At 54.6% G+C, this 14,626-nt stretch overlaps 1 protein-coding gene across 1 annotated transcript; it reads right to left on the bottom strand.

Annotated features, from left to right (window-relative positions):
- KLHDC7A (kelch domain containing 7A) lies at positions 830–9,438 on the bottom strand. The gene has a single exon (XM_005665059.3). The coding sequence runs from the start codon at positions 7,739–7,741 to the stop codon at positions 5,351–5,353; it is 2,391 nt and encodes a 796-aa protein (XP_005665116.1). The 5' UTR covers positions 7,742–9,438; the 3' UTR covers positions 830–5,350.

Here is a 14,626-nt window from a genome sequence, read left to right as displayed (position 1 = left end):
CAAACTCCTTCCTTGAGGGCCCCTCCAGGACACTGAGAGAGGGGAGCGGGAGTATGAGAGGTCCCTCCCCTGGGCTCAGAGCAGCCTCCCTGCAAAAGATGGTTCTGTTGAGATGGACTCTGGATCAGCCCTGGTCCATGTGCTTAACACACACACACCTTATACACGTTCTTGTGTTAGTCCTTACGACATCCTCTTGAGGCTGACAGTGCAAACCCATTTTACAGATGCAGATTTAGAGGATCAGGGAACTTAGGACAATTTGTTTTGAGTCCTAAGTTCAAGGACAGAGCATAACTGATTGGCAGGGGTGGACAGGATTGGGGGCAGCCCAGGAGACAGCGGATGTCAAGCCCCGGGCCCTGGGCCTCTGATGGGGGATTGGAGAAAGCTTCATGCTGGGAGTGAGCAGGCCAGGTTCAAGGATGCTTTTATGGAAACTCAGGGTCTTTGGACTTTGCCATGAAGCCAAGTTTCCTTGAACTCACTGAGCCTCCGTTTTGTCACCTGTAAAATGGACTTATTGTGAGGATCAGTATAGAAAGCACGTGGTCCAGTGCCTAGCATGTTGCAGAGCAGGGCTCTTTGTCATCCTGGCTCCGGGAATCCCTGGACACAACAAGGCGCCTGGATGGCCTCCAGCCTTGCCCCTCTCACTGGTCATTTCCAAGGGCAACTTTGTGCCCTATAATCAGAGCAGGGGGCCCTGGTCTCAGCCCCAACCACTGTTGTGGTTTCTATGTTTCTTCCAACAACCAGGCCCTTCCACACAGAACCGAGGCTGAGCTTCTCTTGTAAATATTGATGGAGGCCTCAGACAGAGAGGAATGCGAAAACAAAGGACGTTTTATTTATGATAGAAAAAGAAACCAACAGAAAAAAAATCTACAGGCTCAAAGGAGGGAGGAATGTTTAAATAAACCGTGGCACATCCACGGGCTGGAATATTGTGCAACTATTGAAATGATGTTTACCGAGGGTTTGTAATAACATGGGAAAAGGCTTATTCTATAGAGTTAAGTGAAAAAAAGAAGCAACTGAATTGTATATTCAGCATAATCACACCAAGGCAAAAAATCAGGCCAAACAAACATGATGCACAGGAAAAGCAGAGCAGAGGGGCCTGTCCCACAGCCGGGGTTTATCTTTGGGAGAGAACAGTGGGGAGTCTTTTTCTGTGATCTGAAATCTGGCACTTGCCACCAGCCTCTACATGGGTTAAATCATGAGCCACAGCAGCTGCGCACCTGCAGCAGCCCCAGAGCAGAGCTCAGGGGGAGACCAGGAGGGAGGCGCTCTGTGCTCTAGGAAAACGGGAAGAACAGGTTTTCAGATGGTCAGATATTTTTAGGAGAAGATTTTATGTGCCCAATTCTTGCATCTCCTCATGCATAGAAAAACACTAAAATCCTTCATGGTGATGTCTGCTCCTTGTGACTGGTCATGACCTTCAGGAGACGAGCAAGACCTGTTTGCAAATATGTGTGTGCTGCACGCACCTCCCCTCACCTTTATCATATCCTGATAGCCCCCGTTTCCTCTCTAGGCACTATTTTAGAGTTATTTGAAATACTGCCTGGGCTGTAGTTAAGGATAAACCCAGAATGTCACGGTCATCTGCGAATGCAGTCACCTCCAAGGGTGAGAGCTGGTGAGCCCCAAGGGCTGTGAAAACTCGGGATACTGGTCCAGATAGCGAAGGTGCATGTCAAAGGAATGATCTCGATGAGCCCAGACCTCTTTTGTTCCTGCTGTCTGCCCTTTGTTGCAAAAACTCCTCTATATCCTGGCTTCCTCCCTGCCTCACCTCCTGGAGCAGTTTCTCAGGTTCATCTCCTTGAGATGCTGTCTCCTGGGCTTAGATCCTCGTTTGGCCCCAAATAAAACTCAACTCTCAACTTTCAAGTTGTGCATTTTTTCTTAAGTCAACATTTTTATACCTTTCTTTATGTCCCAATTTTTTTGTGTCTCTAAAGACATGGTTCGCCTAATGTGGAAAGCCACCAAAACCTAAGTTTGTTTTTGTTTTTTGTTTTTCTAAAGAACAAAGAACTCTTATGGGGAAAGCAGGGCAGATGGCCCACGGAGAAGCCGAGTGCCACACAGGTCATTCGAGGCTGAGGGCTAGAAGGCAACAGAGAAGGCTATTCAGAGCGGTCAAGTGGAAATCCTCTGACCCCACGGAATAATGGGGTCTGGCTGACACCCAGCTGCACATTCAGGTGTGGCGTCCGGGTGTTATTTTGACCCTCATCGTTAAATGTACAAACTCTGCTTCTCTCTTGGGAAAGTAGCCTTCCCCCCCCACCCCCCACCCCGGCACTCCCTGACCCTTGGCCCAAGGACCCTCTTTCATAAATGCTGGTGCAGGGGCTTTCTCTCCACTATATGAAAGACTGAAGCAGAATAGCTGGGCTCCTACACTCTTCACACCCAGGATGGGGCGCCTGGGAGACAGTCCTGCCTTCCCACTGGTGTGGCCAAACCCTTCACTCATCTCCCAGATTTCCACTCAGGGCTCTGCCCAGCATCTTCTTATCAGGGATTCTATTTTTTTCTTTTTGTTTTTAGGGTCGCACCTGTGGCATATGGAAGTTCCCAGTCTCGGGGTTGAATTGGAGCTGCAGCTGCCAGCCTACACCACAGCCACAGCAACGGGGGATTCAAGCAGTGTCTGTGACCTGCACCACAGCTCACAGCAATACCGGATCCTTAACCCACTGAGCACAGCCAGGGATTGAACCCTGCATCCTCATGGATATCAGTAGGGTTGGTTTCCGCTGAGCCACGATGGGAACTCCCTTATCAGGGATTCTGATCACATGATCCATCTGTCCTGCCTTATCTTTCTCTATGGCCTGTATGCCTGGCTTCTACTTTTTTTTTTTTTTTTCTCTCTTTCTCTCTCTCTCTCTCTTTAATTTTCTGAGGGCGGGAAGGTGCTGTATCTTCAGCACCTGGAGCAGCCCTGTCTTAAACATTCTGTAAGTGAACCCCAACCATCATGGCCCCAAGGTGGTCTTGGCAGGCCCCCTGAACTACCTTACCTTACCACAATGGCCCTGACAACTCTCATCCCTAAACCCCGCTCTGGAGGCCAGGAATGAGAAACACACTAGCTCTAATCTCTCAGTAATGACTGCCTGGGGTCCTGTGTTGAAACAGTTCTGAGGCCATTGAAAGAGCTCATCAAGAAAAGACACGGTAATCGGTTAGCAATGTCTGCCATGGGACCACAGGAGGCAGACGAGATGTGAGGCAGACTTTCTGTCTCAGCACAGGCCCGAGTCTCAGCTCTCTCATCAGGAAGACCATATCTGCCATCACTGGGTCTGGAACAAACTGTGCTGCCTTATCCTGCGATGCATTTCCTTAGTCCTGCCACATGTAGGCGATGGGCTTCTGGAAGTTTTCCCAGAGTGAGCCCTAGCTCACCCCTGGCTCCGAGCCCTCCCTGCACTCTACCCAGCTTGGTTGAGGTCGTATCCTCTACCTGGCTCCTGGGGCTGGATCTGGCTCCACCTGCCCCAGATCCCAGATGGGATTCTTCTCCTAAGCAAACTCTTCTCCCCACCTGGCATCAATCCCCCTTCCCCCTAGGTCCCTTGGAGTCTCATGCCTGAGGGTTACCTCTGAGCTTAAGCACATTCAGGGGCTGGGAGGTCCCTCTCCCCAGGCTCCAGCCATAGTCCCAGCCTCCAACTTAGAAATAAACTAAGCAGCCTTGCCTCCCAGGCTCTAGAAGAGGGAAGATGGCCTTGTGTGGTCCAAGAAAAGCTTTCATCTCCACGCCAACCTCCTTCACATTCTTGGTTCCAATTCTGCATCTTCCCAACAGACCCCCAGCGTAGCCCCAGCAGCTGCAGTGAGCACAAATTCCTGCCAGGACCCATGAAACTTGGAAGAACTTCCTCCACGTGCTCACCTTTATCCCTCAGGCAGAAAAGGACTTGGATTGTCCTTCCTATTTTGAAGACAGGGATGCCGAAGTCTGAGCATCTATCAGGCCAGCTCTGGTGCACCTTCCTTCTCTACGCCTTTCCTCATGCTGCCTGTCCCTTTAGAAGTAGTCCTAGCTTCCCTGGCCTCTTGCTGGGACCAAAAGCATCACTGCTTTCTGTCTGAATATGCATCTCCCTTGGAGATGGGACAGGCTGGAGGTCATAGACTAGACCAGTCTCTCTCTTTTCCCTCCAGGAAGAAAAGGTAATTTCCTGAGGTTGGAAGCTTTCTTCCCCTTGAGAATTTGCAACCCCGATGTCAAAGGAGATCCAGTCGCCTGATGCACCACTAGAACCTTCTAGTTCCTCAGCTCCATCATGGACCTGCCCCTCTCTGGTCCTCTCCTGTCTAACGAGGCAGACCAGGTGATCACAAGGCACAGGAGGATGAATGATGCCATCGCCTCTCACCTGGAAGGGCTGACTGGCAGTAGCTGTCCCCAGATCCCAAGGCGAGGGCTGAGCTGTATGGGGAGTGGTATTGTGAAGGCTTCTGAAATCTGGGGAGAGAGAGCAGTGGTCACACAGCAACGGCCCCAACGGGAAGGTGGCCCTTGGATCGCATTTTTTCCTCTCTTTCCTGAGATCTCATATGCAAAATCAATTGTATTCTCCTCAGACCCAGAAAATGTGTCTTTTCAAATGGATGCTAAACATGGAGGCTTCTCCTCCTTCCAGGAGACTAGAATTCCAGGTAATGAGAAAGAGTGAAATGGATTTTGGCCAATTTACTTTGTAGGCAAGAGTCCCCAAGGGTGGGTCCAACTTTAGCTGTTCTGCTTCTCTGACCACCTCTTCTCCTGGCTGGGCTCACCGGGTCCCTCTGGGCTCTTCTCTGGTCCTGCCAGAACAGCCTCCCTCCCTTTTCCTCACCTGTGTGTCCCAGGCACTCTGGGAACCTTGGATGTTGGGGCCAAGTGGCCAATGTTTAGGAAGAGGCTCTGGTGGCTTATAGAGAGCTGGCCCAGATCCAGCAGCATCAGCTTGAGGGGTCACTGGGGGGTCAAGTGGTCCCTGAAACCATGACTGTGATAAGGCAGAGCCCTCAATTTTTCTGGGGTCCTGTACCCCCTCCCCAAATTCAGATCTGAAGCAAGGTGGTGGCCATCTCTGCAGGTGGCCTTGGCCTCGGAGCACCAGTCCCGAGTTCCACTTTCACACTGGGCTTCTGCCGCCCAGCGAGGGCAAAGGCACAGCTAAGAAAACCAGCCAGTGGAGGGGGTAGGACTGGAACTCACCTCTTGGTCAGATTCCTGGGCTGTCTGATCTCCCAGAAATGGCCCACAGAGGGGTGTGTGGGGAGCACTTTTTGCTTCTGGTTTTGCAGAGGGAGTCCAGCAGAGGGGCCGCTAGACCCTAGTTTGGGGCACATCAGGGCCAGGCAAGGTCAGGACGGTGGGCACCAGGGTGCCCTGCGGGGAGGGGAAGTTCTGCAGCTCCTCGGGCACAAACCTGGGCGAGACGGAGTCAGCCAGGAAGCAGAGGATGCGCTGGCGCCCCACACAGTAGATGAGGTGGTCCACCACGGCGCACTGGAAGGTGTCCGGGTAAGGGGTCCGGTACGTGGCGCACTCGTACCAGAGGCGGGCGCTGGCGCTGCAACGGTACACGCTGATGCCCAAGCTGCGGTTGAGGTCAAAGCGATAGAGAAAGCCATTGACCGCCACCATCTCGGCCGTGCGGTCCTTGCCACCCCCGGTGGGGCCCGCCCGCCAGCGCTGCTCCTGGGCGGAGAAGCGGAGCAGCAGGTAACGCAGCGAGCCGCCGGTGACAAAGATCTCTCCCGCACATGCCGTGGCCGTGTGTGCCAGGGCGAAGGTGTCGTTGGGCAGCGGCGGGGCAAAGGTCCAGCGGTCCAGGCGAGGGTCATAGCGTTCCACCGTGTACAGGCACTCGCCCCCGATGGCGTACAGGTGCCCGTCCAGGGCCACCAGCCGGCAGTGCGGCCGAGCCTGGTTCAGCGGGCACACCTCACTCCAGATGCCTGTCAGCGGATTGTAGCAGAAGACGCGGTTGGAGGGCTGGTGCCCGGACCCCTGGCAGCCGGACACCACGAAGAGATAATTGAAGAGACTACAGATGGCACAGCCCCGGGACACGGCCTCCGGGGGCAGACGGGCCAGCGGGTGCCAGGCATCTTGCTCACTGTCGTAACAGCAGAGGCGGCTGGAATCTTCCTGGGGACATATGTCGGCCACCACCAGGTGCTTGCGGCCCCGGAGCCGTCGCTGGAGGATCAGCTCCCGCTCCGCCCCGCTCAGGCACCCATAGATGTCCGGGCTTCGCAGGACCTGGAGGTAGTTGTCGCTCATGACCTTGTAGGCGGCCTCCTTCAGGGCCTCCAGTTTCTGCCTCTTGGCCAAGGTCAGCACCTCATAGCAATTGCCCAGGTCCAGGTGGACATCGGGGGCTGATCCAGGGATGAGCGGGACGTAGAAGAAATTGGTCCCAGCCACAGCATGCACCTGTGGCTTCTCGCTGCTTCCAGCTGAGCTGGACCCAAGAGACTCTGAGGATATGGGGCAGCGGAGCAGGGCACTCTGGTCTGGGCAGGCTAGAGCTCGGTCCCCAAAGCCATCGAGCTGCAGCTGGAGTTCTGGGTTCTCCACGATCTGAAGGAGGCTCTCCTTCCTGCTGAAGCCCTGCGTGGAGGATGGCAGCACAGGCGGCAGGGGGGCGGTTGTCTCCGCTCTACCTGCTCTGTCATCGGCCTGGCCCCCGGAGGCTGCCCCTGTTCCTGGGGGGCCTGGCACGGACACGGGGGGAGGGGATTCAGCCAGGGCTGCTGTTCTGGGGGCCAGCCTGTCCCTGGAGGTGGCCTGAGAGGTGGATTCAACATAGTAATCATACACCTTGCCCTTCAGCCTGGGCCTGATTCCCTCTGCCTTCTCCGCCGCGATGAAATTCTCCTCCACTCGAACCCGGGCCACTGACGAGAAGGTATAGGAGGCATCAGTGGCTCCCTGCTGCTGATAGAGGGCCAGGTCCACGTCTGAGGCAGCCCGGAGAGCCCCTGCCTCCTCCCTGTGGACCCCTGTCACATGGGTAAAGACCCAGCTCTTGTTCATGTCACTCTTGCCTTCTGTGTGGGCCACCCAGCCCTGGTGGGGGGACTCCAGCCCCCCAGGCCCCGGCTGCTCGGGAGGTCCGCTCTCCTGCCATGGAGGGGGCTTACCACCCACACCGTGGCCACTGTCCACTGCAATCAGGCCAGTTGGGGAGCTTTGGGGTTCACTGCACAAAGCGGGGCAATTGGACAGCTCGGGCTTACCGCCAACAGGTGTTCTGGCTTCCCGGCCACCGCGTGGAGTTTTTGCCAGGTCAGCATCTGGGCACTGCCTGCCGTGCTCCTCGCCAGCACCTTCTGTCTCAGATTTCCCAGTCTCTCCGGCTTCTGAGTCTTTGGAAGGAACTTCCGTGGCCAGGACTCCAGAGCCCCCTGGATTCTCCCAGCTGCATCCCCGCGGCACTCCGGCCCCCTTGCTTCCCCGCCGGCGTTTCAGGCCTTGCTGGGGCAGCCTGGAAACAGCCCCCTGGCCAGCAGGCTGTCCAGAGCCCTCTGTCTCCTTCCCCGCCTTGGTGTTCCTGCCCCCCAGCGGGGCCGGGGCAGGCCTCGACTTGTACAGCCTGTAGGCTGCGGTCACCAGGAGCAGGGCAGCGGCAGACAGCACCACCTTGCCTGTCAGCTGCATGTCCAGATGCCAGTCCTGGGCCTCTGCTCCCCCTCCTCTGGGGAGCATATTCCCAAGCCAACCTGGGGCAGAGGAATGTCAAGAATCCGATTAATGATTGCCCAATAGGGGCTGGTTCCTGGTTCCTGCTGAGCTGGGAGGGAGGGGGTTCTGGGCTGGCTCCTGCCAGCCAGGCCGGTGGAAGAGTTGAAATAAAGGTGACTTTGAGCTGGCAGAGGGTGGCCACGGGGGCCCAGGGCTGACAAGATCTTGGCGGCTGGCTTCCTTGGGTGCCTCGATGCTTTCCCCGAGAGCCGAGCTTGTGATCAGCCCCCTGAGCCAGCGGCAGCTGGAGGGATTAGGAGTGTCCAGCCGGTGCTCCAAGAGGGAGGAAGCTCTTGACCAAACAGTCACCCGATGCCAGGAAACCCACGGGGTTGGTTATTATTTGTGTGCGTGTTCTGTTTTCTCTTTTGCAAATGCACGGGGCTGGGAGGGTTGGGTGTGGTCAGTTGTGGGGCAGGCGGAGCCATGGCAGCAGGTGCAGCATGAGGTCCTCCTGAGTCTCTTTTCTTCCTGCTCAGGTCTCCGGGCCCCACTGTGAGGTCCGCAGTCAGCAGACGGGGAGGCTGAGCAGGGCACTGTGGCCCAGCCACCTGAGCCGGCTCTTGAATGACTCTGCCCTTCTGCCCTGCCTGCTCCATGGACTACGAAAACTGGTCTTCCTGCAAGGAGCAGGGGAAAACACAGGGCAGGGAAAACACAGGGAAAACCCAGATGGGGGACAGACTTGGGGCATATCCTCACCTTCCAAAATAGACAGCCTCATAGGATGAGGGGCCAAGGACACTCACAGGCCCCCATCTCACCAGTGCTGTGGGTTCTGGATCCAGCCCACCTGGCTCTGCCACTTCCCAGATGTGTGACCTTAGGCAAATAACTTTACCTCTCTGTGCCTCAGTTTCTTCATCTGAAAAATGAGGGTAATAAGCTCAAAAACTTGTGGTGAGAACAAAATGGGTTAATGTTTGTCAAGTTCATAGGGCCGCGCGCTACCTTGTAAAAGCTTAGTAAATATCAGCCATTCTTCTTCCTCTCCCTCCCCTTTCTCTTTCTCATTGCCAGTGTCATTATCACTCACATTAATCATCCTTTGCTGGGCTTTCGGAACCACAAGTATAATTCTGCTCCCTGCCCTCCAAGTCTGAGGTCCTTTGGGGGTCCCCAAAGGCCAGGGCGAGGGCCTTAGCCTAGGCTGCCTGGGATCACGCAGGTAAAGACCACAAGCAAGGACCCACCTGACGAACGGTGCCAGGCAGCCAAGCAGCAGAGGCTTGGTCTGGCTGTTTCAGAGAGGTTTAGCATCGAAGCGGTGATCCCATCATTCTTGATTTCTAAACATTGACCTCTAATTTACAAATGCGAATAAAAACCACTCTGTGGAGGAAAAACTTGTTTGGAGGAATTTGGCTCTGAAGCCTTGACTTGAGGAGGAAATCCAGACACCTTACGATGCGGTTCACACTCCTCCACACTCCAGCCTCAGTTTACCTTCACAAATCATCTTCTGATGGCTGCCTTGCGGGCCTGGCTCTGGGCTGGGGCTCACGACACTGTCCCCTGTCCCTGCTGGTCCACATCCCTCCACCCTTCAGAGCTGGATCAAAATCTGCTTCCTGCGCCTCCCTCCTGGTGCCTTCATCCTTCCCGCATCATCTTGTCCTTCTCGTTCTCTTGTTTCTCTATGCACGTCTTTTCGCCTTAGTCACATGGGCTGCCGCTCAAAGTTCACTCTGCACTGCTGGATTCTAAACCTTCCAGGAAGCTCCCTCGGGGGCCAGAGGCCTGTCTGGGGCTGGGCATAATTGGGACAGGAGCCAATACGACTGTGCCTTTCCATGGGGAGGATGGGGGTGGACACTTTGGATGAATCTCCTCTACTGTTCACTGTCCCTTTTGTCATCCCCTTTTAGGGCGGCTCCAGGGTTATGTCCATGTGCCCCTAAACAGGGACTTCTATCTTTTGTTTCCAGACTCCAGAGCTGTACAGACCTGAATTCATCCAACAGATAGGACTTCTCCCAGTCAGGCCTCTTCCACCTGTTCTGCTAGTGACCTGCAGCAGAGCTTCCTCTCTTTCCATTATGGTCAAAGTCACGATTCACCATTATGATTAAAGATGCAGATTTCCAGGAGTTCCCACGGTGGCGCAGTAGGTTAAGGATCCAGCGTTGTCTCTGCAGTGGCTCGGGTCCCTGCTGAGGTGCAGTTTCAATCCCTGGCTCGGCACAGTGGGTTAAGGATCTGGTGTTGCTGCAGCTGTGGCATGGTTTGCAGCTCTGCCTGGAATTCTATCCTTGGCCTGGGAACTTTCACATGCCGTGGGTGCAAAAACAAACAAACAAACAAACAAAACCTAAAAACTAACAAAGCAAAAAAAAAAAAAAAACTAAACCAGATTTCTAAACTCCACCCCCAGATTTCCTGATTCAGTAGGTTTGAGCTGGCTTCTAGGAATTCCCCATTTTCAATAATCATCCCAGGAGATTTCAGTGGGTTAAGGAGCGGAGAATAAGTCAGCTTTTCTACTTGTCTGCTGAGAATTCCTCTTCGCCCCGGGTGGGTGGCTGAGCAGTTACCCCCATAGCATCCAGGTGAGTAGCAGGGAAAGCAGAATGAACCCTGGGTACTCTGCATGCATGAAGTCATCTCACATTCCCAGGCATCCACAGAGGCGGGTATTGTCATTGCTCTCATTTTACAGGTGAGGAAACTGAGGCTCAGAGGGATGTACCCAGGTCATGTAGGTTGTCAGTGGCAGAGTCTTGATTTATAACCAAGTGTCTCTCACTGCAAGGCCCATTTGTCTTCCTCTGGGAAGGAGAAGATGAGTTATAAAGGAGAATAAAAATGACTTGTCCAGTGGTGAAATCAGGGCTTTGGGGACGGATGCAGGGGCCCCTTGGGGCCAAGCTACCATTCCAGCAGTGAGGGCAGCTTTGGGACTCCCGTATCCTTGGAGTTGAAGACGTGTGGCATGCCCCTTTGGTGTACCACGACCTGGCTTTGTCCCCTCAGATGCCACCAAGGGAGCAGGGTCTCAGCCCCTTTGGCAGGCTGCTTCCCACCCACTAAAAGCTTCGTGTGCCCCAGAGCACTTTCCCTATAGATCCAGCCTCAGCCCTTTGAGTCAGACAATCACCGTTTCCATCTGGAGCTGTGCTGGGTGTTGAATGTGGCCAAATCAGGCCCAAGGGGTGACCAGGGGAAAGTGAGAGTATCACTGGGAGCAGAAGGCACAGTCCCAGCCCCAGGGAAGGACGTGCGTCCTGATCTGGAAGATGGCACCTACGCCTGAGCTACAATCAAGCCGCCGTGTATCAAGATGGAAAAATTAACAAGGCGATTTGTCAACAGGTGCTTATTGATGAAGGACAATCAGACTATTGGATGGCCAGGGAGGCTGGGGCAAGGGGCATCAGAAGAGAGGGCAGGAGGTGATGCCAGAAAGAGGTGTTTAGCATTGAGAATTGGTAAAAGGAGGGGCATAGCCAGATTGATTGATTGGTGGGACAAATATTTACCAGATGTTCATCACCTACCAGGCCTTGTGCTGGGGTGCAGTGACCTAGGATCAGGAGACACCCAGAGCCCCTGCACCCATGGAGGCTGTTGACTTTGGGGGAAGAAGATGCTTAGCCACACGGTGATGATGCGTGATGAGGCTCCCAAGTGAGGACATCAATGGGAGAGTGAAACAGGAGTCCCTACACCGGGTCAGGACAAGGGGGTGGCGATTGCTCTAGATCGGCAGGTACAGGGAAGGCCGAGAGGGAAAGAGCACGGGGCTGGGGGTGGTGGGGGAGTGTGGGGGAGGCGATGTGAGTCATGTGATGACACCGGAAGACCTCTGGTTTAGATGCTGAGGCTGGGTGCAGGCTGTGTGGATGAGGCTGGAGGGTCAGGGGGAGCTGATGTGACGCGTGGCCTGGCACTTCCGGCAAAGCTCCCTTGTTGGAAGGTGGAAGCCACACCTGTGAAACAGCTCAGCGCAGAGGAGACTGCCCTTAAAGGAAGCTTCCCGCTGTCCATTCTCCATTCTAGTCCTTGGTGACTGTGGCCGCCTGGGATTGTCACGGATGTAGGCTTTATTAGTATTCAGGTGAGGGGGAGGCCGACAGATCGGGAGATGACTGCTATTCCAAAGAGAGCTTGTTACTCACAGCTCCCTAGAGAAGCCCCCACCTCATGCCCTGCAGTGTCACCCGGGAAAGCACCAGGGTCATCAGGAGGCAGGGAGGGGAGGGGAAAGTGGGAACCAGAGCCTTTACTAGGGTTTGCATGAGAAGGAATGGGCAAGGCTGGGAAAGCAGGCTTAGGAGTGGCAAGCTGGAATCATTTCGGGGGGCCCTGGAGCAGTCTGTATTTGTCTTGACTCTGGTCCTGGAGTGATGAGGGCAGGGGAATGCTGACCTGAGGTATAAGAGCCACGCGAGAGCCTGTAAAGGAGGTGGTGGGCTGATGGGCTTTGGATGGGTTCATTTGCATATGAGAGGTGGGCTCCTAGGTGAGTCATTTGCATCGCTAGGAACTTAACCAGTGCTGGGAGCTCACAGTCAGCTCAGATGCCAGAGTGTCCTGAACACAGACATTAAGAGGATATAGTTGCTACAGGGAGTCAGAAGACCAGAAGCGGGAAAGCAGGGACTTTGGGGCGTCTAAGAGGCGGCTGGCACCCCCACAGGGCGGTTGGGAGTGAGCTCCGGGCTCTACCCTAAAGTCTAATCCCAACCGGCAGGTGAACACGATGCTCTTGCCAGCTGACTTCAAACTCTATAAATTACAGCTTTTTTTTTTTTCCAGTCCATTTGGAAAAAGTGAAATGAACAAATGAAGACAGGAGCGAAATTAAAAGATAATTGGAAGTCTATATCAGGCTTCTGTGGATGTGCATGCAGGCTGCCAGTCTGGTCTCTCTGTGCGGGAAGGATAAATTGAGAACTCCTGGGCTGGCTCAGGGGGTGGATAAAACAGTCAGAGACAAATACGCGCCATGCAAATAAACAGGCCCATCGCTCCGTGATGAGCTTTGCGTTCCGCGGAGCGGGTGCCTCCTCTGGTCCGCTCAGCCTGAAGGGACTGTGAGTTCCAAGGCGGAGGCTGAGCTAGGCTGATTCCAGCTGGGTGTGACTGGTGAGGCCCCCGCGGAGGGCCTGAGGTTGGGAGGGGCGGGGACCTGGGGAGGCGAGGCAGGTGCGCAGAGACGGGGTGGTGACATCAGAGACGGAGACAGGGAAGTGTATGGCCTTTTACACACAGGCACACATGTACCAGGGAGACTATGGGCGTTTTGAATCCAGAAGGGTCAGCAATAAACGGATCCTCCCAGATGGGGGGAATTTGTCCTAGCTGTCTCCAGCTCGGACCGGGACACAGGACATGGGTCTAGGGGTGAAGGAGGAGGTCAGGGATAAGTTGTCACTCATCTGAAGGGAACCCAGTGTTTGGTGGAGGTGATAGCATTTCTCTGCACTCACGGAGGGCCTTTTCTGGATAAACTCTCCTTGGCATATGCTGGGCTTTATTATGCTCAGCATCCCTGGGCTGCATCCTCAGCTGGCATGCACTGCTGCATCCACACCGGTTATTAACATGCCAGACTCTTTCCATTCTGGTTGGTGAATAGCCAGTGCCCCAACCCCACCAGCCTGTCTGTTGTTCCCCCAGCACTCCCTCTGTCCTTCCCATCATTTATGAACTAGAAGTCAATGCTTGGTGTCCCAAGGCTCTTTCAACGCTGCACCACTCAGCCAGGGCCGCCTTGCCATACTTCACCCAGAGGTAAAATGTCAAGTATTCTTCACCCCTCCCTCCAAGCTCTGCCCCCACCCCAGGCCCCTCTTCTGCTCTGTCTAGGGTAAAGTCAGCACGAGAGTTGCTGGACTAGAGTTCCCTGGTGGCTCCGTGGGTTTAGGATCTGGTGTTGCCACTCTGTGGCTTGGGTCACTGCTGTGGCGTGGGTTTGATCCCTGGCCCAGGAATTTCTGGGGCCAAAAAAAGAGTTATTGGGCCAAGGATGGCACCTTAGTCGGGATCCTGGTGGACTTGCCATGGCGAATGCCACCCCCTGAGCCCTGAGTGCTAAGCTCACCCCTTCCTGGGTGTCCCATCAAACTTTCCAATCGCATGACCTCCACAAATGGCTGCCATGGTTGTTATGGCCACAGCCCTTGGCAGATCACTCCTGATTGTACTGCCCAGTGTTGTTGGCCTTATTGTCCCCATTTTAGAGATGAGGGCACTGAGGTTCCAGGAGCCAAAGTGATCTCACCCAAGGCCCCAGGTTTGTGAGTGGTACACAGGTGGCGTTTAAATCAGTCCCCTCTTTGACCTTGGACCCTGTACTAGTCCAGCCCACGCTGCTGTTAAAGTTCCCCTCTGCAGGAACCCAAGGTAGGACCACGGCTCTCCAAGTGGACAGGCCGCTGTTGTTCCTGGACATTCTAGGATGAGCAGGGGCCAGGGGCAGGGGAGGCCAGGATTTTGGAGAGGGCAAGGCATGCTGCAGCTGCCAGAAAAGGGGTCCAGCCTGGAATGGGGATTTCAGAGAGCTGGGAATGCCAAGGGCATGAAGAAACGTCCTACTTACCATTTCCACTGCACAGACCATTAGGAAATGGAATAATGGCATGTGCTACGTGCCTGTGAATGTGATGGGGAAATTGAATGTGAAACGATTCATGGGTGCTGTTTGAAATGGCAGATTGCATCCTGATTTTTTTTTCTCCAGGGGTGGAAGGAATTGAAGCGAAGGGAGCATCCTGAGGTTTGAGTATGTGGCAGAATCCCCTGCCTGCCCACATGGGCAGAGCCTTCGCAGAGGGCTCAGAGCCAAGAGCGATGGCATAATACTAATGATGATAATCAGCATCATAGCTGCTATTTACTGGGTAC

Source organism: Sus scrofa, chromosome 6, assembly GCF_000003025.6.
Source record: "Sus scrofa isolate TJ Tabasco breed Duroc chromosome 6, Sscrofa11.1, whole genome shotgun sequence".
Taxonomy (NCBI): domain Eukaryota; kingdom Metazoa; phylum Chordata; class Mammalia; order Artiodactyla; family Suidae; genus Sus; species Sus scrofa.
The sequence above is the reverse complement of the archived record's forward strand: the minus strand, read 5'-3'. Positions and strand labels throughout refer to the sequence as shown.